This window comes from Myotis yumanensis, unplaced genomic scaffold, assembly GCF_028538775.1.
Source record: "Myotis yumanensis isolate MYYU_CA2020_CCGP unplaced genomic scaffold, mMyoYum1.0.hap1 SCAF_1, whole genome shotgun sequence".
NCBI classification, from domain to species: domain Eukaryota; kingdom Metazoa; phylum Chordata; class Mammalia; order Chiroptera; family Vespertilionidae; genus Myotis; species Myotis yumanensis.
This window is the reverse complement of record NW_027223752.1, coordinates 27541222-27566627: the sequence shown is the minus strand read 5'-3', so window position 1 is coordinate 27566627 and position 25406 is coordinate 27541222. Positions and strand designations below refer to the sequence as shown.

The 25406-nt window shown below is 54.4% G+C and overlaps 1 protein-coding gene across 4 annotated transcripts in view; it reads left to right on the top strand.

The window, feature by feature from the left end:
* The window catches only part of TMEM63C (transmembrane protein 63C), a 67092-nt gene that overhangs the window by 33453 nt on the left and 8233 nt on the right, over window positions 1–25406 (top strand). For all 4 annotated transcript variants that reach the window (XM_070416051.1, XM_070416041.1, XM_070416031.1 and 1 more), the window contains 16 exons: window positions 4437–4474; window positions 7796–7938; window positions 9339–9387; window positions 13349–13457; window positions 14747–14820; window positions 15416–15496; window positions 15611–15734; window positions 16424–16557; window positions 17904–18026; window positions 18472–18625; window positions 20238–20344; window positions 21277–21363; window positions 21893–21958; window positions 24051–24213; window positions 24412–24517; window positions 24937–25104. In XM_070416051.1, coding sequence (XP_070272152.1) covers window positions 4437–4474; window positions 7796–7938; window positions 9339–9387; window positions 13349–13457; window positions 14747–14820; window positions 15416–15496; window positions 15611–15734; window positions 16424–16557; window positions 17904–18026; window positions 18472–18625; window positions 20238–20344; window positions 21277–21363; window positions 21893–21958; window positions 24051–24213; window positions 24412–24517; window positions 24937–25104 — 1726 coding nt within the window. The remainder of the gene's footprint in view (window positions 1–4436; window positions 4475–7795; window positions 7939–9338; window positions 9388–13348; window positions 13458–14746; window positions 14821–15415; window positions 15497–15610; window positions 15735–16423; window positions 16558–17903; window positions 18027–18471; window positions 18626–20237; window positions 20345–21276; window positions 21364–21892; window positions 21959–24050; window positions 24214–24411; window positions 24518–24936; window positions 25105–25406) is intronic.

The following is a 25406-nucleotide window of genomic DNA, read 5'->3' as shown; positions in this document are numbered from 1 at the left end:
AATGCCACTCCTCCGCTGGGGCCTGTTTGTTCATTCAGCCAGTTGCTGGGAGCACCTGCCGTGAGCCAGCCACTGGTCTGGAGGCTGGGCACTGGGCAGGGAGTAAAATGGAGCCAGTCTTGCCTCATGGCACTTTCTTCCTGAGTGAGACACAGACAGAGGCATACAGGGCAGTGGTAAGTGTGTGAAGGAAAAAGGGACAAGGAAGGCACTCAGAATGATGGAACGGAGCTGAGGTACCACAGGCAGTGGTCAGGGATGATGTGGGGCCTAAGATGACATTTGAGCAGGACTGAAAGGTAGAGAGGGAGGGAGCCGTGAAAACTTCCCTTGCCCCCCAAACCTTCAAAACTGCCGGTCTCCTCCTGCCCTGCCACAGCGCTGTGTGTGCTGTATTTTCTCACCTCCCATTCACTCCTGCTCCCTCGAATGTGGCTTCCACCCCCATCACCCCACAGATGGTTAATCTCCCCCCCTGGTTCCCTGGTCCAGACAGCCCCAAGGTCATCGTGGTCCCAGGCCGGGTGACCCAGGGGACGTTCCCCAGTCCTCGTCTCATCCCTCAGAGCAGCTGACCCTGTAGCCCATCCTCCCCATCTTGAGCAGGCACTTCCGGTTGCTTCTGTCGACTTCATGCTTTCTGAGTTTTCCTTCTACCTCTGTCTGTTCCCCCCACACCGGGAGCTCTCACAGCTGACCCCAGACCCTCGCCTCCTCCCCCCCACGGCAATGTCATCCCACTCATGACTTCAGTTGCCACCTCTACACTGATCCCTCCTACATTTCCATCTCCAGCTAAGCCTTCCTCTGGGCTCCTGCCCCATTTATCCAATGGCCTTCAACACATCTCCTCATGCCCTGGCCGGTGTGGCTCAGTGGATGGGGCATTGGCCCCGGGCACCAAAGGTTATCAGTTTGATTCCCAGTCAAGGGCACATGCCCAGGTTGTGGGCTGGATCCCGGTGGGGGGCGTGCAGGAGGCAGCCAATTGATGCTGTCCTCACATTGATGTTTCTCTCTGTGTGTCCTTCTCCATTCCTCTCTCTCTAAAATCCAACAAATTAGTTTAAAAACTACATCCACATGAATACTGTAAAGGCACTTGTATTTAATATGTCCACACAGGCCATGATCTCCCTCCCTGGTTCCCTGGTCTCAGGCTCTTCCCACCATCCACCAGGTGCGCCTCCTGTGCTCTTGCCCAGGCCCCTGGGCACGACCAGCTCATGACCCCATTGTGTGGCTTTGACCTTCTCGGCTTTGTTTCCCTCCACCTCTGCCCATCCCCGTCCAGGCCCCTGTCAGTCTCTTGCTTGGATGACTGCAGTGGCTGTAACTGATTAGGTCCACACCAGCCCCGGACCCCACCCAGAGTGATCCACGTGAGTGGGGACACACATTCCCCTGCTAAAACTTCCATGGCTTCCTAATGCTCTTGGTGTAAATTCCTAGTGCACCTTTATCTTGTGGTTTGGCCTCTTGCCCACTTGTCCGTCTATCTCTTTCCAACTCCTTCACCCCGGCCCCTGGCCATCTTTTGGATCCGGGGTGGGGAACGTCCAGCCCGTGGGCTGTATAAGGCCTGCGGAATCATTTGGTCAGGCCCTGCCAAGGCATTAATTAGGGGTGAGTTAATTAAATGTTTGACCAAAGGTAGCAGGCTGATTTTTAAGTTGATAATTTTGTATGGCCCACGAATGGCGTTGTAAATATCCCAATGGCCCTTGGCAGGAAAAAGGTTCCCCACCCCTGTTTTAGAGCCTCAAAAGTGCCACCTCCCTCCCCTGCTCTTCCCTCTCCACCTCCCCCACTGGCCCTCTTTGAGCCAAAACACCCACCCTTGTTAGACTCCAGCTCAAGCACCACTTCCCCACCCCATCGGGGTCCAGATCCATTGCTATATACTCACGGAGAAGCATCCCTTTTCTTCAGCGCCCCTAACGTGGCCTGTAATGAAACACCCACCCCGCAGCCCAGTGTGGGTGCTTCCCAGTGAGAGCCAGTGCTGACCTGGGCTAGCTCACTGCTGTCCCAGCGCCAGCCCAGCCTGTGGGGTATTAGGACCTGACACAGCTCTAGCTGTTGGGTCCAAGGAGTAAGTAGAACCATATTCCTTCTGGTCATCCCTCCAAGAGAGCGGGTCCCTTTGCCTGCCAGGATCTTGCGATGGGAGTGGGAGCCTCAGGCAGGTTCCTCCTCCGCAGAGCAAGGGCAGTCACGCCTGCCTCGCGAGGTGGCACTCGGGTTTATTTTTAAAAACATCACTTTGGTTGGTTTTTTAAATTTTTGTACAGTGACAAAAATCATTTTATTTTTAAAGTATTAAGAGAAAAATCATCATGGCAGCTAAGGGGCAGTCAAACTGAAGAGAGTAGAAGTTCGTTCCACAAGGAGGGCGAGTGCCCCAGCCTGGGTGATGGGACTGAGCCGGGCTGAGGGGTGTGGGAAGCAAACCATCTCCCCAGGTGCCCGAGCCTGTCAGAGCAGCGGGCATTACCCCATGTGGTAGAGTGGGGAGGATGAGGCCACCAAGAGGGTGCGGTGAACTGGCCACTGTCACTGGGTCTTGCCAGCTAAGCTGGCCCCTGGGAACTTGTGGCCATTTCCTGCATGGGGTGGGGAGAAGACGAGAGGCGGTTCTCGGGCCCAGTGTTCAGCTGTTAAGTTTTCAGAATGGGTCATGCCTCTCAGAGCTACGATGTGTATGCAAGTGTGCATGGATGTGTGTGCGCATGTATGTGTATATGTGTATGTGTGTGTATAAGTGTATGTGTGTATTTGTGTGTGTGTATGAGAGAGAGAGACAGAGAGACAGAGAGAGAGAGATGGGTCCACACGTGCTTACCCATCTGTGTCGAAGTGATTTTCATGGGTACATAGGCCACGCTTCTCCTTCCCAGCTCTGCCCTGTGCAGTGTGAACTCCAGGTTATGTATGTACCCTGTGACGTGGTTCCGGGAAGGTGTGTGCGTAACCAGGAGGGGCTGTCAGCAAACCTACTTGTTCCGTAGTAAGCCACAGCCTGTCTGCCCAGGGATGGGCTGTGGAGAGACTCCATGCAGTGAGGAGTGGCCGCAGGACTCAGCCCCAGTCTCGTCTAGCTGTTCCCCCCTCCCTGGGGACCTTCCCAGTCGCTGCTGCCCTCATCCTGCTATTTGTCCTCATGGTGCTGACTCCCCAGGGCGTAGCTGGGGAAATGGTCCCCCCTGAGGTGCACTGTCCCCATGGACATTCCCACTGTCAATCAACTCAACACAGGAACAGGGACTTAGAAGGTGGGCCTTATGCCGAAGGGAGCAAGAAACATCCTTCATTCCTTGTTTGCCTGCCCCTCATTGTTTCCTTTGGGGACACCCCCGCCCCTTCCCAATCTGTGTGACTCCAGGGACTGTCAGCCAATGGGCCTTCCTGGTTCACTGATGTGCTTCCCCCCAAATGAGGACAACCTTTTCCAAGGTTTTGTCAAACCCCCCTGGGGTCCCAGAAGGAAGCATGCACCAGAGTAACTTACCCAGCTGCCAGACCTGGCAGCTCTTACAGCACTGGGCCCCAGCCAGCCCTCATCACACTCTTCCCAAGCGGACTCCCGCTCTAGGCCCTCCCAGCCCCGCCCCCAAGGCCCAGGCTACCTTTCTCCACCACCCAGACACTCCAGACAACCAGAGCCCCAGAGAAAGGCATACGAACGGGACCCTCAGATGGAAGAGAAGAAACCCAACTCACACTAGTGTTACAACAAAGGCTAATGTGTGGCTTGAGGTGGGGAGGTCCAAGAGAAGCAGCTGCCTCAGGTACAGCTAGATCCAGCAAGTCTAGTGTTGTCACCAGGATCCTCTCTCTGGTCCTCTCTCTTCTGAACCGGCTTTTTCTCAGACAAGATGCTGCATGTGGCATCGAAGAGGGTGCCAACCCACTATAGGCTGCGTGGCACTTACCAAAGTGCAGGAACCCTCTCTCCCAACACCCATATCAATCCCCTTAGGAGAATCCTGACTGGCCCTAGTTGGGTCATGCTCCTGATGGTCACCTGACCATGTTGGCAGCTGCCTACTTGATGGACAGCCTGGGCACTGGGCTACCTGCATGGGGGAGGGCCATTTCCCAGAAGGAAGCACTGAGGGGCCGATGGAAAGCAACTCATGTGCACCCCAGAAAGAGTCCCATCTCTCCCTCTGGCCCAAGCATCATTTCCTGTAACAGGATGCCAGGTGGCAGGAATGTCAACTCACTCACGGGAGACATCTCCCTCAGCAGTCACCACCGGCCCCAGCCCGAATCGGCCTCCTCCCAGGACTCGGGCTCTTTCTCTTGCCTGGGAAAGAGAGCCGCATGGACATTGCCTGCTGCCTGGGATGATGTGGCTGCCTGGGTTCCCAGAGCTGGGTGGGGCTGGCCCAGGCCTGGATTTTCTGACGCTTCCTCTCCTTTCCCCCCAGGGCTCCTATGCCTGGTTCATCAACACCATCACCATGAAGTAAGTGCCTGAGCTTTCTGAGCTTGTGACAGCAGAGTGGCCTTCTTGGGGGAGGGTGGGCGGAGCCTCCTACCTGCATGCTGGCCTGGGCCTGATCTCTGTGTCCCCATACCCCCCACCCCCCCCAATTATGGCTCAGGCAGAGGACGCTCTCTGGGGTTGCAGTTGGTGACATGGGACCTGGACATGGCCCACAGCCCATTTTATCTCTGCCCCAGCCCTCGAGAAAGGGCCACTTCCACATGCTTATAAGAATGCTTTCATGAACGCCACACCAGGAAAAGGACACCCTTCCCCAGTGCCATTTGCTTTGTTTCTGTGACCATCATTCATCAAATTTGTCAAAATGGGGGGAAAACCCACTGGGCAGAAGGGTGGGCTTTCTCCTTCAACCTCGGCGCCCGAGGGACAGCCCCTCGCCCTCCTCACCTTTGGGATCTCCTTAGTGCCAGACCCCATCTGGCGAGGAGACAGACCCCTAGTGACTGTTGTCCTGATTCTCCCATTCCAGCCAAACACTTCAGTCAAGCAAATACTTTCCAGAGCTCTGTGGCCACTGCGTGTGTATACGTATGTGCACACACGCATGCACACGTGCACACATGCACACAGCTCTGACTCCACCTCAGAGCCCTGCACGCTCCTGGGCTCTCTCTAAATATCCCCATTCATCCTGCCCTGCTTGTCCTTCAAACTCCTCCTCCAGGTTTCTTTCCTTCCTGGTGATTCCTGCCCTGGGCTGCAACCTCACTGTCCCTGCCCCCCTCCCCCCCACTCGGCCACCTACACAAGGGGAGGCCTGCTAATTTGCTTCTTTGCAAAGACTCAGAGGACTTCTTTCTCATGGGCCTCCACACCCACCATTCAAGGGCTTTGCTGGGAGCATTCCACATTGTCCCAAGCCCCCAACTGGGTGAGCCACACCAGGGCAGCTCTCTTTCCCCAGACTGTTGAAGGGCCCAGGAACTGTGGGAGCACAGGGCAGCCTGGCTGGGCCTTGGGAATCCAAGCCAGGCAACAGCCTCTGGTGTTGAGCCCCAACCCTACTGATGGGGAGTTCCCCAGGGCCTTGGCCTCTAGTCTTCTTTCATGATTCCTCTGAGTCCCCAGAAAGTGATGTGGCAAATGGGTGTGTGGTTCAGGAAGCTTAGCCACATGTTGGTGCCTCCTCTAGTTTTGCTTTGTTAATTTTTAAAGCATGCACAAGCTCACATAAATACATTTCATTAAGAGAAACATACACGTCCACCTGCAGTCTCTCACGCCCCTCTTCACGAACCCCTCCGCAGAGGCAAACCCTGTCAACAGTTTCAAGGGAATTTTCTTTTCTTTCCAACCAGCATTTACTATTTTTGCATTTTAAAAACAACCGATAACGCATCTGAACATTCAGAGGCTATATGGGCTGGCTCTAGGCTCCTGGGTTAGTAAATTCATGAATGATGGGCAGGGCATGATGGCAAATCAGGCAGCCCGTTTGCATGGAAAAGAGGGAGGAAAAACTGGATGAATGGGCCTGCCCGTCCTGACCACATCCTCGGGTCTGGGAGAAAAGGTTAGTTTGAGGCCGACTTTCTGGATTTTCTCTGCTGTTTGCTGACATGTCAGTGGCTATACACAAGGCAGGGGAGAAAGTGTCTGTGTTGGGAAGGAGGAACATACATGCAAAACATAAAGCTTACGTAGTAGGTGTCTGTGTGATGTGCATGTGAGTGTGAAATAAAAGATGCAGGTCACTACGTTGGTGCAAATCGGTATGTACAGCTGTTCATGTGTGCACACCTGGACCTGGAGGTCAGTGGGAAGTCAGTGTGTGTGGGCGGAGGGGGGAAGGTGTATCTGTGTGAGAATCCTCTTCCCCCTATCCCCACTGCACCCCAAGGCCCCTCCATCAGAAACACATGAACACATGACCTGGGAAGGGAGGAAGGCTGGGCAGTGCACTGTGCATCCTGCTGACTTTGAGAGCAATGTCTAGAAGACAGCTTAATACACTTACTGAGCAGGGACAAGGAGGCCAGAGGTCCAGTGCATAAAGGCCATGCAGTCTAATTGGAGAAGCAAAGGGTTAACAGGACTTACTACAAATACTTGATAATGAGAAGGTTATAATTGCTGTGCAAAGGGCATTTAGGAGAGCAAGAAATTCTAGGAGGATCAGGAGAAACATAGTTTTGAGCTAGGCCTTGAAGGATTGGGAAGAATTTCACCACTGTGATGTGAAAGCCCATCAAAATAAAGACTTGTGTGAGCAAAGGTTTGGGGCAGAGATGGGCAGGGAATGTCCCGAATGGTGATTCTTCGGATGTGGCTAGAAGCAAGGGTACATGGCAAGAGAGGAGCTCACAGTTTGGGCTGGAAGGGTCAGCTGGGCTCTTGGCTACCATACTGAGAATCTCAGCGGAATGGAGATCTAGAGGCAGTAGCGAGCTAATTCCTATTTCTGGGCAGGAAACACAGGATGGTGTCTGTTTATAGATAGGAGTGGGGGGGGGGGGGGGCGTTGGTGAATGGCAGCTGGGAAAGTTCAAAAGTGAGGTGAGCAGCTGCTCACATAGATGCATATATAGGGATCCCTAAAAATGTATGCAAACACTTTGAATAATTATAAAGGCAGTATTTATTAAAATACATTTCATTTTCATTTAACAGATATCAGCTCTTAAAGTATGTATACATCTTTTTGGACACTCTGTATATCTCACAATTCTATGTCCATTCCACCTTTAATAGACATTTAGGTTGTTTCCAGTTTGGGACTATTACAAATAATGGAATCCTTATACATGTCTTTTGATGCACAGGTGCATGCATTTCTGTTGGATATAAACCTAGGAATGGAATTGCTAGGTCATAGGGTGGGCGTATATTCAGTTTCTAACTTTGGCCCATCTGGCAGTATGGAGTGATATCTCGTTGTGATTTTAAGTGTTCTTTTTTAATGTAAAGAATTAAAATAAACAACTTTTTAAAAGTAGGATGCATCTTGATGGAACTAGTGGTTTGTCTGTTGCCTACACCATTAGCAAGCACTCAAAATGCTTGAAGATGCAAGAAAAAAACCGAATGAATGCCTGATTTCAAGAGTGTTCTGTATCGAGTGTGGCAGAGCCTCTAACTTCGCTATGCCTGTGAAATTCAGTGAAATACGTTTCAGGCATTACAGAGGCCTTAAAAGAAGGGTGATATTTCAAAAAAATTCAAACTTCGGGTTAAGGTGGTAATCTTCTCTCCCTTTCCTCTCCCTCCCTCTCCCCACCCCTGACTTAAGCTGCGGCCACATTGGCTCTTGAGGAGTGTCCTTGTCTATGTCTCTTCCAGGAACAGAGATCTGATCAGCAAATGTGGAGACGATGCCCGCATTTACATCATGTTCCAGTATCATCTCATCATCTACGTGCTCATCCTCTGCATCCCCTCCTTGGGCATTATTCTGCCCATCAACTACAGCGGGAACGTGCTGGGTAGGCAGCGCTCAGCAGGCCCTGGGCCTGGGCCACAAGACCTTAGAGGCAGCCTGGTAGGCAGGACAGAACTTAGGTCCTGGGAGTCTAGAAATCTACATTTTCATTCCACTTCTCAGAATTAGTTATGTGACCTAGCAGCCTACCCTTCAGTCTTCTCACCTGGAGACTGGAAATGATACCTCCTTTGTTACAAGTTTAACCCAGAGCTGGGCACCTGGCAGACACCCAGGAATAATTCAGTGTAGAACTGAATGACGCCACCCCATACTGCACCTGGCCAGGTGTTCCTGGAGGCCCTTTTATGATGTAAAGTCCCTGAACCTGAGTTCTTCCTGTATCCACTCTGATGGACAGATCATAAGTGCAGAATTTGTCTCATAAGGCATCTTCCCACACTTGTTATAAAACAGAGTAAATCCTTTTGACAAAATAGCATCGTGGGTGAAGGCTTGGGCTTCAAAGACAGAAAAACCTTGATTCCCCAACTTTGACCCACATCTACTTCCCAGAAAATACCTTTGCTCAATCTAGCAAATTATTTAATCTTATATTTGGTAAGTCAATTTCCCCAGGGCTCCGTTTCCTGGACTGTCATGAGGATTGGGAGATGATGCGTGTTGAGTGCCTGGCACAATGCCTGATGTAGTAGGTGCTCGGTGAATAACAGCCAGTGTTTCATTTAGAAATAGGAAGATGGACAGAGCTGTAGGAAGGCTGTACAGTGTGGTGGTCTAGAATAGCCCCTTCAATGCCCCGGTGATGGCCAGCTTTACCCTAACTGCTCAGGTTTCTACTTATTTTTCCTCAGGCCACAGGTAGACCTCAATGAACTCAACATAGCACAGTCTCCATGCCTTTAAATACCACTACCAGAGCAAACTTCTGATCCTGTCTTTCCAGAGTCTCATCCTAAGCTAGTGCGTTGGCAATGTCAGTATAACACAGGATCTCACAAAACCTGGAGATGTCTAAACGGACACACACACTTAGCCAGAAGGATTTTTCTCTGTCCGAATGAGGGAACATCATATTTTCTGGAGTTTCAGGTCCTTGTCATTGTTGCCAGTGGTAACAGTGTTGCTAATTTCATTATTCCACTCATGGCCTGGTTCCCTCAACAAGCATTAACGGGTGTCAGTTATGTGTCAGTCGTGCTCTGGGGACGCCACACCAAGACTCGGTCTTGCTTGATGGCCAAGGAGCCCCCATCAGCAGGCCCAGGGGAAAGAAGAGGCCTCTGCTGTTTCTGTTGGAAGTTGGGGAGAAGCTCTGGGGAGCTAGAAGGAAGAGCAGGTCACAGGCCAGCATCCCTGGGCACTCATTTGAGAACCTTGAATACTGGCTCCCCTGGCAATCAAGGAGCCAGGCTTGAGGTCAGCAACTTTCTTCTCTTGCAGACTGGCATAGTCACTTTGGTCGGACCACCATTGTCAATGTCTCCACAGAGTAGGTACCTGATCCTCTTACGTCCCATTCTACGGGCTGGGAGTGTTGGTGGGGAGAGAAGGTTCAACATGAGGTACATAGCGTGGGCACCATTTTGCTGATAAGAAAGGCCTGATTTCCTTGGGAACCCAGGCTCTTAGTAAGATGCCAGTAGTTATATTCTCTTGGTGGGGCAGAACCCTTGGTGCCTCAGTGTTCCCTGTAAAGGGCGGAACTACCCAAACCAGCCATTCCTGAAGACTTGGAAAGATGTCCCTATTTTCTTAGTTCCCAACAGGCAAAGACCCCATAATAGCCAATAATTAAGAAATTGCTTCCCTGCCCACAAAATAGGGCCAGGTAGTCGAGTGAAGCATAGGTCTGATACCCACAGTGGAGGGATGGAGGAACCTGGGTTCAGGCCCCACCTCTGCCACTAGGTGCCCTGGGTCTGGGACAGTGCACCCACCCCTCTGAGCTTCATCCCTAGTTTGTGGTGGGTGAAGGGCTGTTAGACATGATCTCTAAGCCCCCTCCAGCCCTCATGGTCCAGGAACCATGGGTTTTAACCTCAGCCAAACCAAAGGGTGGTCAAATCGATTTGTACTGAGCCCAGTGGAGCCCTGCTGGTCATGCTGAGAAAATAGACACACAAGGTGCCTTGGCCAGGTGGGGCCAACTTCCTGAGAAAGCAGAAGCAGCAGTTCCAGCAGGTGTGAGTGGGGGTTCATACACTCTTGCCCTGCCTCCCCTCCCCCACCCCTCTGCCTCTGCCTCCACACCCCTGCAATGCACCAAACTCCCCAATCAGCAGAATGGAGTTATGGTCTCCTTTCACCTCCCTTTCAGCCATCTCCTCCTGGGGTGCCGCCAACCCCAGAGCAGAGCTTACCAGCTTCTCCCCAGGCCATCACTCTTGTGAGGAACCTACACCTTCCTGGCAATTCTATATAAGGCAGTAGAGTCTTCAACATCCATAAATCCATATTGGCAGAGAGCCGGAGTGTTCCTTAGAGACCACATAACCTTGCCCCCTCTGAGGAACCTGAGGGTCGACACTAGATGAGGAATGTTAGGTGAATGTCAGGCACCAGGACGAGTGGTGAGGAGGTATTTTGAAGCAAGGCAGCCTTTTTCTCCAACCGCTCCAAATAAGGTGGGCCCTATTTCTGAACAGTCATCCTGGCCAGATGCCTGGGGCCAACATCACTTGGGCCCAAAGCCCAAGTGCCCCCACTCTTCCTGCCCCAGGGGAGGTGTCATGAATCCGAGGGTCCTCCTTCCACCAGGCCTGAGTATGACCCCAGATTCCCTCATCCCAGAGGTTGGTTAGCTGTGGGGATCTGAGCCACAGCCACTGGCAGCACGACATAGTGGTGAAGAGTCCAAGGGCTGCTGCTATGGCTAGGAGGGACCTCAGGCAGATCACCTACCACCCTGACCCTCAGGGTGACACGAAGATAGTCACCTGGTGTGAGAGTCTAGTGAGAAATGTATATAAAGCGTCCCACCCTGAGGGGAGACTGTGGGTCTGGCATATAGTAAGCACTCAATGAATGTTAGCTTCATTAGCTGGTGGGACACCCCCATCTCACCATTGCCATCCCTTCCAAGGAACCCGATTGTCTGGAAGCAATAGAGGGGCATCCTGGGGATTCTGTGTGGGTGGGAGAGGGGGTCCTGGGGAGACTGTGTGGGTGGGAGAGGGGGTCCTGAGGAGACTGTGGGTGGGAGAGGGGATCCTGGGAGACTATGGGTGGGAGAGGGGGTCCTGGGAGACTGTGGGTGGGAGAGGGGGGTCCTGGGAGACTATGGGTGGGAGAGGGGGTCCTGGGGAGACTGTGGGTGGGAGAGGGAGGGGGTCCTGGGAGACTGTGGGTGGAAAAGGGGGTCCTGGGGAGACTGTGGGTGGGAGAGGGGGTCCTGGGAGACTGTGGGTGGGAGAGGGGGTCCTGGGAGACTGTGGGTGGGAGAGGGGGTCCTGGGAGACTGTGGGTGGGAGAGGGAGGGGGTCCTGGGAGACTGTGGGTGGAAGAGGGGGGTCCTGGGGAGACTGTGGGTGGAAGAGGGGGTCCTGGGGAGACTGTGGGTGGGAGAGGGGGTCCTGGGAGACTGTGGGTGGGAGAGGGGGTCCTGGGAGACTGTGTGTGGGAGAGGGGGTCCTGGGAGACTGTGTATGGGAGAGGGGGTCCTGGGAGACTGTGGGTGGGAGAGGGGGTCCTGGGGAGACTGTGGGTGGGAGAGGGGGTCCTGGGAGACTGTGTATGGGAGAAGGGGTCCTGGGGAGACTGTGGGTGGGAGAGGGAGGGGGTCCTGGGGAGACTGTGGGTGGGAGAGAGGGTATTAGGGAGACTGTGTGTGGGAGAGGGGGTCCTGGGGAGACTGTGGGTGGGAGAGGGAGGGGGTCCTGGGGAGACTGTGGGTGGGAGAGGGAGGGGGTCCTGGGGAGACTGTGTGTGGGAGAGGGGGTCCTGGGGAGACTGTGGGTGGGAGAGGGAGGGGGTCCTGGGGAGACTGTGGGTGGGAGAGGGAGGGGGTCCTGGGGAGACTGTGGGTGGGAGAGGGGGTCCTGGGGAGACTGTGGGTGGGAGAGGGAGGGGGTCCTGGGGAGACTGTGGGTGGGAGAGGGAGGGGGTCCTGGGGAGACTGTGGGTGGGAGAGGGGGTCCTGGGGAGACTGTGGGTGGGAGAGGGGGTCCTGGGGAGACTGTGGGTGGGAGAGGGGGTCCTGGGGAGACTGTGTGTGGGAGAGGGGGTCCTGGGGAGACTGTGGGTGGGAGAGGGAGGGGGTCCTGGGGAGACTGTGGGTGGGAGAGGGGGTCCTGGGGAGACTGTGGGTGGGAGAGGGAGGGGGTCCTGGGGAGACTGTGGGTGGGAGAGGGAGGGGGTCCTGGGGAGACTGTGGGTGGGAGAGGGGGTCCTGGGGAGACTGTGGGTGGGAGAGGGGGTCCTGGGGAGACTGTGGGTGGGAGAGGGAGGGGGTCCTGGGGAGACTGTGGGTGGGAGAGGGGGTCCTGGGGAGACTGTGGGTGGGAGAGGGGGTCCTGGGGAGACTGTGGGTGGGAGAGGGAGGGGGTCCTGGGGAGACTCTGGGTGGGAGAGAGGGTATTAGGGAGACTGTGGGTGGGAGAGGGGGTCCTGGGGAGACTGTGTGTGGGAGAGGGGGTCCTTGGGAGACTGTGTGGGTGGGAGAGGGGGTCCTGGGGAGACTGTGGGTGGAAGAGGGGGTCCTGGGGAGACTGTGGGTGGCAGAGGGGGTCCTGGGAGACTGTAGGTGGGAGAGGGGGTCCTGGGAGACTGTGTGTGGGAGAGGGAATCCTGGGGAGACTGTGTGGGTGGGAGAGGGGGTCCTGGGGAGACTGTGGGTGGGAGAGAGGGTCCTGGGGAGACTGTGTGTGTGGGAGAGGGGATCCTGGGAGACTGTGGGTGGGAGAGGGGGTCCTGGGAGACTGTGGGTGGGAGAGGGGATCCTGGGAGACTGTGGGTGGGAGAGGGGGTCCTGGGGAGACTGTGGGTGGGAGAGGGAGGGGGTCCTGGGGAGACTCTGGGTGGGAGAGAGGGTATTAGGGAGACTGTGGGTGGGAGAGGGGGGTCCTGGGGAGACTGTGTGTGGGAGAGGGGGTCCTTGGGAGACTGTGTGGGTGGGAGAGGGGGTCCTGGGGAGACTGTGGGTGGAAGAGGGGGTCCTGGGGAGACTGTGGGTGGCAGAGGGGGTCCTGGGAGACTGTAGGTGGGAGAGGGGGTCCTGGGAGACTGTGTGTGGGAGAGGGAATCCTGGGGAGACTGTGTGGGTGGGAGAGGGGGTCCTGGGGAGACTGTGGGTGGGAGAGAGGGTCCTGGGGAGACTGTGTGTGTGGGAGAGGGGGTCCTGGGGAGACTGTGGGTGGGAGAGGGGATCCTGGGAGACTGTGGGTGGGAGAGGGGGTCCTGGGAGACTGTGGATGGGAGAGGGGTCTCACTCTCCTGTGTCTTGCCCCTGGCAGTAATAAGATCCTGTGGCTGCACACCTCCTTTGCCTTCTTGTACTTCATCATCAACCTCCTCTTCATGGCTCATCACTGCTTAGGGTTTGTGCCCAGGAGGAGCTCCAAGGTAAGTGAAAGGAGCTGCCATAACTGCTACCTCCCAGCTGGACCTCCCCACTCCCAGCCTCAGAGGCTTCTCAGTGGGGCACATTCTGCCCCCTGTGGGGAGAAGTCTCTCCTTAGCCCTCTGAACTGCACAGCCATCCCAGTCGTGAAACCACTGACTCACTTCCAAACTGGTTAGTAAATAGCTGCTCCTTGGTGCCTCCTACCCCTGCACCCTTGCTGCCCTGTCCCCTCTCTAGAGACCCCTGGACCACCTCACCATCTGAAAAATCAAAAGTTAAGAAACCCCTAGCCCAGCAGGGCCCTGCATCCTAAGTGGCCAGTGTCCCCTGCTGAACCACTGGGTACTGTAAATATTTTCACTAGCCTGGCCCACTCCAACCATGCCCAACCTCCGTGGCCTTCCAGAGTCTTCCTAAATTCAGAAACCCATGTCTTGCCCCTGTGTCTCCCCACTGTCTTGGTTTGGGTTACCCCTACCCCATCTCCCATGCAGACCCCGAGACAAGGATTGAGTAGCATTGGTTTATTTAGGAGGTGATTCCCAGGAAAGACCACTGGACCCTTGGGGGGGGGGGGGTGGCAGGAAGCGGGGAGGGCAGTGGGACTAGGAGGAAAGACCTCTGATAAAGGGGCTGGAAGGGGCAATTCACCACTGTGGGAGCCAGCCCCTAGTCCCATGGGAAACGCTGAGAATCGGCCCCTAATCCCATGGGAAATGCTGAGAATCGGAGTAGAGTGTGTGCCCTAGAGTTGCTGAAGCTAGTGGGGAGAATCGGGTGCACTTTCCCACCTACTCCCTGTCCATCGCCGGCTGAGGGCTGTGTTTGGGGCTTTAACTCCTCTCCACTCCTTGCTCTGCACGTGGGCTGGGCAAGCTGCCAAGGTCAGGAAAGAGGCCCCGTGTTTGAAGTGCTTGGGTGTTTTTGGGGTGTGAGGGGAGCGCCCAGAGGCTGTGGGCAGGCACCGCAGGGGAGGGGCGTGCGAGTGGTGCGGCTCTGGTGGGGAAGGGAACCAGCTCAGAGGAACATCCCTGGCTCCTGCCCTCAGCCTTTCAAAGGTTCAATGGAGTGGTATCCGCTCCTTCGAGGCCATCCATCCTGAAGAACTGATTGACTTGACCTCACCCCAGAACCCCAATCCACATACCCCTGAAAGAGCACCCCGAAGGTTCTGCCTGCCAGGCCTGGCAAGTAGCAGGCAGGCTCCAGGTGCTGCAGGCCCCCCAAGCCCCAGACATCCAGGTCCCGAGTAAGCAGCCTTCCTTCTCCATGTACCCTCCCCACCTAGGTCACAAGGACACTGATGATCACCTATGTCCCCAGAGACATCCAAGACCCTGATATCATCATAAAGCACTTTCAGTAAGTGGGTTGGGTGGACGAGCATGGACGGCCTCCTCCCAGGAACCCTGCCTGGATTCTTCTGTGGGTAGTGAGTCCGCACAGGAGGGTGAGGTGAGAGACACCCCAGGTGGTAGCTCACCCTGGACTGGGCTAAAGATCAGCCTTTCAGAATGGGGGAGTCCTAGAGCCACAGCAGGTCTTCTAAAGTCAGGGGTTCCCTGCATAGCATGGGTGTTGTGGGGGAGCTAGTTTTCCTTTCCCTCGTCACTCCAACTACGAGCCCAGGGCGTTCCTGGGCCACAGTCACCTAGGATAGGTCATCTTGGGGCATCTGTTGTCGCCCAAGTGTCCAGCCCCAGGAGCTAACTATCTCTCCATGAGCAGCCATTCCAGCTCTGCCCCTGGGTCATCTGGGAAGGATGTGGCAAATCTCAGATTACAGGGATCAACCCCAAAGTTTGGCTTTAAGAGCAAGAGCTGTATTCTCCATCCAAGACCCAGGAACCATAGGCAGCTGAGCGCCCCAGCTCTGTGGGCTGTAGCTCTGGGCCCAGGGTGGGGTGGCACATCCTCAGCTCCACAGCTGGCTCAGCATCCATGTTTGTGGCTGCAGCGAGGCCTATCCAGGGTGCGTAGTGACCAGAGTCCACTTCTGCTATAACGTCAGGACCCTCATTGACTTGGACGATCAAAGGTGAGGCTGCAGCAGGGGTGTCTGCCTCTGGGATGGGGGTAGAATGGGAGGGTGTGGCTCCGCTGGCCCCTGACTACAAGACCCTCCCGCTCCCCATTGCCTGCCGGCTGACAGGCGCCATGCGATGCGGGGCCGGCTCTACTACACAGCCAAGGCCAAGAGGCATGGGAGAGTGATGATCAGGATCCACCCCTGTTCCCGCTTGTGCTTTTGCAAATGTTGGACCTGCTTCAAAGAGGTAAGTAGCAGGGGTATCCGGGGACACAACAGAGGAAGGGCTGGGGCCCCGGGTCTCCAGGCTCTGTCCAGGGCTCAGGAAGTTGCCCAGTCTGCACCCTCAGACCCCAGGCCCTTCCTTCCTCCCCACCCCTCCTGCCTCCCATGGAGAATGTAGAGGAGGGACCAGGGAGGCTTGCTTTGTCCCACTTCTAGTCTTGGATGGGAGGACCAGAGAGAAAACAGTAGGCTGCTGTAGCCTGCCAGGCCTCGGGCTTTCGAAGAGATAGGACAGGAACACTTGAAGGCAGTGGGCTTCGTCTTATCACCCACCCATTGTGGCTGGAAGGCAGCCTCAAGACTCGAACGCTTGCCTCAGGGCAGCACGGAGCTCCAGTCCAGAGAAAGAATCAACCCCCTTTCCTGAAAATGCTGCAAACATACTCTTTCACTCCTCTGGAGTCCACCCAAAATCCGAAGCACCCCCAGCCCCCAGCTGGGCCTCACTTTCCCCAGACCTAGAAGTAGGGAGCTAGTTTTAAAGTTGAAGCCTCTTCCTGTTCTAGAGTTGGGTGCTTTGAGCCCACCTGGGTCCTGAGCCAGGCTTCCCTGGGAGCTGGGAATGAACGGAGGCCTCGGGCCCACTGCCCTGTGTCCAGGCGAGGCCTTCCCGGAGCTCTGCCCCCAGCTCTGAGGGCCCCTCTCACCCAGGTAGACGCAGAGCAATATTACAGTGAGCTGGAGGAGCAGCTGACCGATGAATTCAACGCCGAGCTCAGCCGCGTTCCGCTGAAGCGTCTGGACCTGATCTTTGTCACCTTCCAGGACACCAGGATGACGACGCGGTGAGGGTCCTGTCCCAGGAGTGGGCCTCTGCTTCTCTGAAGCTACCTCCTTCCCTGAATTTCAGCCAAGGGGAGGAGGAGAGAGCCTCTCTCCAGTTTGCAATATCCTGCCCTCCCCAGCCCCTGCATATCCTCACAGGCAGCGCCATCTCCTGCCCAGAGCAGGGCCACACCCTTTCCCCCAGGAGCCAGCTCAGCTTGTCTCTGGTTACACCAGGTCCTGAGCGCCTCACTCCCCTATGTCCTTGCCGCAATCAGAGGGGTGGTCAGAGTAGCCTTTGAACTCTTGGTTCCTCTTCTGGGACAAGAACAATACCCATTTTCTCCCTCATCACTCATCATCCGCTCCTCACCACAAGTGACGGTCAGGGTAGAGAAGCCCAGCTTGCATTTCTCCTCTCCTGCTGCAGGCCTCCCCACTCCTGGCCTTCAGCCTCCTCCTTCCCGTACCCCAGCCTCTGGCAGCCCCACCTTAATAGGGAGTGGATTATGTCCACTCTAGAATGTTCTGGACGGATCCTTAGATCCTTAGGACTGGATCCAATAGGCGAGAGCCGAGAATCAGTCTCTTGAGGGTCGTGGGGGCCCACCTCTCCCTAAGGAGCCTGATCATGGACAACACTGTCCTCACCCACCCAGCCCTACAAAGGAGCAGTGGGATAGCCTAGCAATTAGTCACGAATAATTGTGTGCAACTTTGCAAATCTCAAATTTCTTATCTGTCAAATTCGCTTATTTAGAGCTTCCCTGTCCAGCTCCCAGAGGCTTAAGAAAGGATATATGTTCTAATTAGTGTGCGTGTCCTATGAAACACTGCGTCTACATAAGACTGTGCTGCTTATGTTCTGAGACAAGGTTAATTACGGCGGAAGTGTGGAGGAGAATGATGAGATGGGGTCCTTTATGCATGTGTCTTCAGGCACCTCAATTTAGTAATCTGTGCCATTGGGATTATGTTAATCACCAACAAGCACAGTGCTGGGCGCACAGAAAGAACTCCGTGATTGGCAGATATTGATATTTGGATGAGGGTGAAATTAGTGCCTCCCCTGTCAAGCTCTGAGAAAGAACATGTCTTGGTGGTATCTCTGCTGTCAAGGGGCCAAGACATTAACTGAGAGCCATGTGGTCCCCCCCCTTCCTGGGCAGTCCCTCCCTCTAACACCCCTTTCCTCCAGCGACTAGACCTCAGGATCTGCCCACCTCTAAGGGCCTGGGAGATATAGCCAAGGCTTCAAGAGGCCCCAGGAAGTGTATGAGCCCCCACCTGGGGAACCCTCGCATGAGACCCCCCAAGCCCGTCATCTTCACCCCTAGACTTCTGTCTCCTTCCCCCATCTTGGCAGCATCCTAAAGGACTACAAGTTCGTCCAGTGTGGGGTGCGTCCCCAGCAGTCCTCGGTGACCACCATCATCAAATCCCACCGCTGGAGGGTTGCCTTTGCCCCACACCCCAAAGACATTATTTGGTAAGCCCCCTCTTCCGCCCCCTCTCCTTTGAGACTGAAGAAGGCAGCGGGCAACAGGACGGAAGATGAATCGGGCCCACTTTGTTGCCCATTTACGGCCCCCTCTGGGCTGGGCCATATCCTCTCCTGAGGACCCCAGCCTCTGCCACCCCCAAGCCCACCCCACCACAAGTGAGGATGGCACCAACTCCCGGGGGAAAGGTTTTTCCTGCAGAGAGAACTCATCTATTTTTTTGACTCACCTGTGTGATATATTGAGAGCTTTTACAAAGGGTGTGATTGAGGGAAAGGTCCAGAGCCAGTGGCATGCAGGTCTATGTCCAAGGGGCTGAATGAGACCAGGGCAGCCTGGCCCACAGCTGGCATGCAGGAAATGACATGTGGGCTCTGTCGCAGGGCTGGGACCTGGGGTCCTAAGTGCACCTCTTTCATCCATCCCTCCCAGGAAACACCTGTCTGTCCGCCGCTTCAATTGGTGGATCCGCTTCATCGTAATCAACACCCTCCTCTTCTTCCTCTTCTTCTTCCTCACCACTCCCGCCATCATCATCAACACCATCGACATGTATAACGTCACCCGCCCCCTCGAGAAGCTGCAGGTACCTCCTCTGCTCAGGCCGGCCTGGGGCGCCAGGGAGGTGAAGGGAGAACTTAGAGGATGGAATGGGGGGCCCACGGGGACATGGATCGAGAGCCCATGCACCAACACGTTGGTGGAGGTGGCATCAGGGTAAATGGTGGCATGGAGTTTCCTTTGTTCTAAAGGGGACGAATACTCGTTGCTGCCCATCTTAGGGACTGGGACTGAGAGGCAAAGGGAGAGCGGGGGGAGCCGCAGAGAGGTTCTGGGGTGAGTTTGGAGGAAAAGGATCGTCTAGTCCAGTGGTTCTCAACCTTCCTAATGCCGTGACCCTATAATACAGTTCCTCATGTTGTGGTGACCCCCATTTTCATTATTACAAATTGGACTAATTAAAGCATAGTGATTAATCACAAAAACAATATGTAATTATATATGTGTTTTCCGATGGTCTTAGGCGACCCCTGTGAAAGGGTCGTTCGACCCCCAAAGGGGTCGCGACCCACAGGTTGAGAACCGCTGGTCTAGTCAATCGTGGGCTCAGAGAGCTTCTTTAGATCCACCATCCAGGCCTAGCGGTGCAGAAGGGGCAGCAGAAGGCATGGCAGGTGCGGCAGCTCTGGTCCCCCCAGGTTCTAGAGCTGGGCCCGTGTTTGAGGGATAGGGTTGAGGGTGGGAAGAGTGCGGTAAGCTCCAGCACAGCCTTCTGGTAGAAGGAACACCCCAGATCTGTGTTGGGTCCCTCACTTCCAAGATGGGAGTGCTGGGCCCACAGGAGCCATTCCTGAGTCAGAAGATGCTCCATACTGACAGGGGGTCCAGGAACCAAACTGGCCCATTCCAAATGCTATAGCCTCAGGCTGTTATCACAGCCTAGAAGGCCTCTTTTCAGATTATCCTCACCCCTATTCCAGCATCACACACGCTTTCTCTCTCTCTCTCTCTCTCTCTCTCTCTCTCTCTCTCTTACTTGGGCCCTCCTTTGTCATCTTCACGATAGGCTCCAGGCAGGAGCTCCACAGCTCTCCCTGGGAATTCGTTATATATATTATTGATCTCAGAGAGGAATGGAGAGGGAGCGAGAGAGAACCATCAATGATGAGAATCACCAATCTGCTGCCTCCTGCACACCTCACACCAGGAATCGAGCCCGCAACCCGGGCATGTGCCTTGACCTGGAATTGACCTGGATGACCTCCTGGTTCATCCACTGAGCCACGCAGGCTGGCCTCCCTGGGGATTCTTTATTCACATCCTCCCCCTTTTTGCCACTTCTCACACAGCATCACATTAAACACAGTGTCATCTCCCCGAGGTATGAGACAAGAGTGACAGCAGCTGGTTCTGGTCCAGGCTGCCCCTCCAGCGACCTTAGCATAGAAGGTCTATGCCCCTTGGATGCCACTTGACCTTAGGGTGGGAGCCTCTGTATGCCACCAGCCAGGCCGTCCCCTGGCCAGGAAGGCAAGTGAGAAGGGCCAGGCCCACTGTGCAGCTCAGGGAAACCAAGCCTGCGCTGGGGCCAAGCTGGAGAAGAGGCCAGGTGTGCGGGAGAAGGCAGAGGAGGCCTGGAAGGAGAAGGGGCCTTCTTGCACTGATGTCTCTCTCCCTCTCCTGCCCCGGCCCTGCAGAGCCCGATCATAACCCAGTTCTTCCCCTCCCTGATGCTCTGGGCCTTTACAGTGATATTGCCTCTGATCGTCTTCTTCTCTGTCTTCCTGGAGGCCCACTGGACCAGGTGAGCTGGGGACTCCTCTCCAAGACTTGTTCTTCCCAGCCCTTTCCCTGTCCTGTCCCCACCACCCACTAGCCTGGTGCTCTGTCCTCCCATCTGGCCTAAGGAATGGAATTGGATCCCCAAAGCCATCCCAAAAGGGTAAGGGGAGGGCTGCATCATCTCTGGGTCTCTGGCCTCAGGGATGCTGAGACAGGGCCACTGTATAAGAGATGTGGGGCCAAAACCAGGTGTCCTTGGGCAAGAGCTTCCAGCTGTGCACTGAGGGGGTGGAGCTGTTGGCAGAGAGGAGAGAGCAGGACTGATTTGGAGAATGTCCAGAAGGCTGCTATGGCCAGCGCAGAGGAGCCTATGAATTCAAACTGACTGTGGACCCATCTAGCCCATACAGGGCCCACATTTTAAGCAATCAGGAACCATTTCCCATGGGTGAGCCCTAGTAGTTCTATGGTGGCTAATTGGATGGAAAGTATTTATTATATCCTGGGCAGGTGGACCTGCTCTGGTCTGAGGGCTACATAGGTCTCAAAAGTTATTTCCTGCACCAAGGTTCCTACCATCCTCCCGGCAGCAAGCCAGGAGGTTTGTCCTAACAAATCCTTCCTGGTGTCTCCTGTGGCCAAGAGCAGGGCTTGTGTTGATCATTAAAACGCCAAAGGTATTTTGAATATCATTGGTAATGTCCCTTTAACTATGTGGCACAGATGCCTCCCCTTCCTGTGCCCAGGGTAGATAGCACTAGTTGATCATGCGATGCTTTCCTGCTGCTGCCAGGCACAGCACGCCTCACAGTCCTCCATGGAGAAGGCATTGGTATGCGCTAGTAAATCCATTTTCTAGGCCAGGTAGCGGTCTCTCTCGTCTCTTCATCTGTAGTTTTAAGCCTTTGGTTCTTATCACATCTCACTCACTGATGAATCTCTGTTCCCTTCCAGATCAAATCAGAACCTGGTCATCGTGTATAAGTGCTACATCTTTCTCGTGTTCATGGTGATCATTCTGCCCTCTATGGGACTGACCAGGTATCTCACCTCTAATTATTTCTCCTTTCTCAGTCAGGCTCAGCCTAGCATTGGAACCTCCTCTTTCGGATACTGTAGGTCTACCTGTAATTGCTGCAAATCCATTCCTCGATTGGCAGTCCAGGGGGCCTGTCATGAACCTAGCATGTCCCAGGTATCATGCTAACTCTAAGGTGTCAGCCATGAACGCTGCCCTCACAGAGCTTACCATCGAGCTGGGGTGACAAGTCATGCCTACCAGCTAACTGAAAGCCAAACTGGGAACCACGCAGTAGAAATTCAGAAGGAGAGAGCATTATGGGAGAAATGGCTGTGGGAGAAATTTTGCTAAAGGAGGTGGCCTTGAGCTGAAAGGCCAAGGGCTAGGGGCAGGATGGCCCAACATCAGGAAGGAAGAGAGGCAGCTAGAACATTAGGGTTCAAGACCCTTTGGGACTTGGGAAAGGGAAGTCAGTCCAGGAAGAATTGAACCTAAGGCCTTAGTTCATAAATTCATTAACCAAAGGGCCTGCCTTGTTCTTGCTTCTAGTTTGGATGTCTTTTTCCGCTGGCTCTTTGACATCTACTACCTGGAGGAGGCCTCCATCAAGTTCCAGTGAGTACTCGAGTGCATGTTGCAGGTGCACTCCCAGTGTGCACTGGGGCTCTGTGGGTTCGCACCAGGATGTGGATGTGTGCACCCTTTACTTGTTCACACAGGGAGAGACGAATGCACGCAGGCACCTCATTAGGCAGCCTCTTAACCTTTCCTGTGCTGTGGGCTCCCGGGGCAATCTGGTAAAGCCAGGGCCCCTTCTCTGAATTTTTTGAAATAATTGTAGATTCATAGGAAATTGTCCCTCCCCCCCAAAGTGCCCTGTGTTCCCTTCATCCAGGGTCTCCCAATGGTAATATCTTGCATGACTCTAACACAATATCATACCCAGGAAATTGACATTGAAACAACTCACAGAGCTTATTCAGGTTTGGCCCGTTTTACAAATACTCCAAGTAGATGTCTTCAAATACACAACATACCTGGGTTACAAAGAATAGCAACTGCACTGAAGTCTAGTTATCAAGTAATTTAAAAATCAAACTTGTAACACGATCTTTGCAACACATTTAATGGCAGGACAATGTGTTTGAAATGTAGGCAAGCTAACGTTACGCTTTATTGTCTTAGAGGCATCAGTGTGAACGCTGATGTGACTCAGCTGGAAGAAGAATATTAAATGGGGTTGGGGGAGATCTCTGACAAGGCAATAGGCAGGTCGCGTTGGACCTCCAGCCAATTTCAATTTTATGTTTTATTTCTAAGATCGCCAATGTTGAAAAGCCCAATTTTCAAAGACGTAATGTTGCAAATGACACCCACGCTACCATAGCTCGCTCTGTAGAGCAAGCACCAGAATTCTCCAAGGTTTCTGTACTTTCTGCAAACCCTAATTGCAATAAGTTGTAAGTGTTTTCCCAAGATGAATGAGTTCATCTTTGGCTATTTTACGTCTTGAACACGGTTTATATATGAGAAAGAAAAGCACTGGGAGTTCATGCCAACTCCGATGCCACAGAAGGACAGCTTTAGAAGGAGTTCTGAACTATGTCCAGGGCTCACTGACTTCTCTCTTCAAGGAAGGCGACAGAACTGTGTAGATGGGGACACAGTGTGAGACCAGGCAGCTTGGCCATTAGGTGGCTGAATGACTCCTAGTAGAAGTTGGCTAGTTATCTCAATACACGTCGGCAGAGAGGAAATTTTCCATCGGGCAGGGTCTATGACATGCCGGATAACTCGCATCGTTTTGAAGTGGGGATCAGCACAAATGATACTGTAAGATGTCAGCAATGACTGCAGTGTCATATAAAACAATGTGATTTCAGTGGCTGACAGACCCACAGCCATGGCTGACATGGCGGTGGTTCTTTGCTCACATTCTTAATGGGAGGAAATGCTGAATTGCAGTTAGAAGTTAGTGGAAATAAAGGTGTAATTTTTCTCCATTTAATGTATTTTTATTGATTTCAGAGAGGAAGGGAGAGGGAGAGGGAGAGGGAGAGGGAGAGGGAGAGGGAGAGGGAGAGGGAGAGAGAAATAGAAACATCAATGATGAGAGAGAATCATTAATCGGTTGCCTCCTGCACGCCCCCTACTGGGGATAGAGCCAGCAACCTAGGTATGTGCCCTTGATCGGAATTGAACCTGTGACCCTTCAGTCCACAGGCTGACACTCTATCCACCAAGCCAAACCGGCTAGGGCTATTTTTCCCCCACTTAAAGCCACAGAAACTCCCACCTCCCCCTCAAATTCTACTTGTGGACTCTCCAGGGTGTGTGGGTCCAGGACAAACAGCCTGCTTTAGATAAAGCCAGCACATGTATCTCCCAACATATCCACATTTTATGGACACCATCCCCATCGCTGCTCCAAAGGGCCCTTGCTAACTTAAACAGGGCTGGGAACACATGTGTAGGAAACTAGTTCTCCCCAGCTTGACAAGGCAACAGGCAGGTCATGTTGGACGTCCAGCCAATTTCGATTTTGTTTTTTATGTTTAGGGTTACAAACGTTGAGAGTCCCAGTTTTCAAATATGTAATCCCCGCCCCTTTGGTTCCTTTCTTCGCTCACTCTCCTTCCCCCACTCACACCTCTGCCTTTCTCTCTCCCCTGGCTCTGCTGCTGTCTCCCACCCTCGCCATGCCCAGGTGTGTGTTCCTGCCGGACAATGGCGCCTTCTTCATCAACTACGTGATTACGTCAGCTCTGATTGGCACGGGCATGGAGCTGTTGCGCCCGGGGTCCCTCTTCCTGTACACCACCCGCCTCTTCTTCTCCCAGTCGGAGCCAGCGAGAGTCCACATCAGGAAGGTGAGGGCCAGCTCTCCCCTAAGCACAGCCCTCGGAGTGGCCCTTGGGAGGGTGTCAGGAAGGGGGCCTCCTGGAAGCCCCGAGTGTGGGGGGCGTGGTGGGAGGGGTGCTTCTTGGGCTTGGGAGGCAGGATCCCAGACTGATAAGGAGCCCCAGGAGCAGCCGGGCCACCTTCGGTGACTCCTGTTTCCTGCCCAGGACCAGGCCATGGAGTTCCAGTACGGGCGTGAGTACGCGTGGATGTTAAACGTCTTCAGTGTGGTGGTGGCGTACAGCATCACCTGCCCCATCATTGTCCCTTTCGGTGAGTCACACCCAGGGCTGCACACCCTCAGTCTGGAAAGAGGAGGAGTCGAGCCCCCACAACATCAGGCCACGCTCAGGAACAGGAGGAAACCTGGGATGGGATGGCCTGTCAGCTGGGCAGGGGTGTCAGGGCCAGGGCCAGGTCAGGAGGTGGAGGTGGCACGGCTATTGACATAGGACGTTTGTTAAGTGAATGCATGAGTGAATGACTCTTCACCGAGCTGGCAGAATAGGTTCTGGGGCTCACAGGAAGATGCTGGTTCCAGAGGTTGGCACCACGGAGCTGCCACAGCCTGTCCTTGGCCCTTGCTGCTCTGACTTCTCAGTTGTGTGTGGGCCTTGGGATAGCATGAGCCCCGATGTGGAGGGGAGGGGGGTGGGACAGCCACTGAGTGTGGCTCTGTTTTCCGGCCCCAGGGCTGCTGTACCTGTGCATGAAGCACATCACGGACCGCTATAACATGTACTACTCCTACGTGCCCACCAAGCTCAACGAGCAGATCCACATGGCCGGCGTCAACCAGGCCATCTTCGCGCCACTGCTGGGTCTGTTCTGGATGCTCTTCTTCTCCATCCTACGATTAGGTCGGTACCAGGCCTGCCCAGCTACTCCGCCTCTGCCTGCCCTGCTCCCCTCCCCACAGCTCTGCTAGAACAGAAAAGGCGAGAGGAGCAGGCACTGCTCATTGAGCACAGCCAAGCCCAGTGGCTTCTCGAGGCCTCGGGGCTTCTAGTAGAGCCTTTACGATAAGGGGAGGGCTTGGACCTCCGCCATCCAAATCCTTTGCATTTTGGTTTACCACCCTCAGGGAAGAAACATCTTATTCCTTCATTCTCACTCAGGGCTGGCAGAAAATAAGATATTAGCTCTCAGGCTCAGTTCCCAT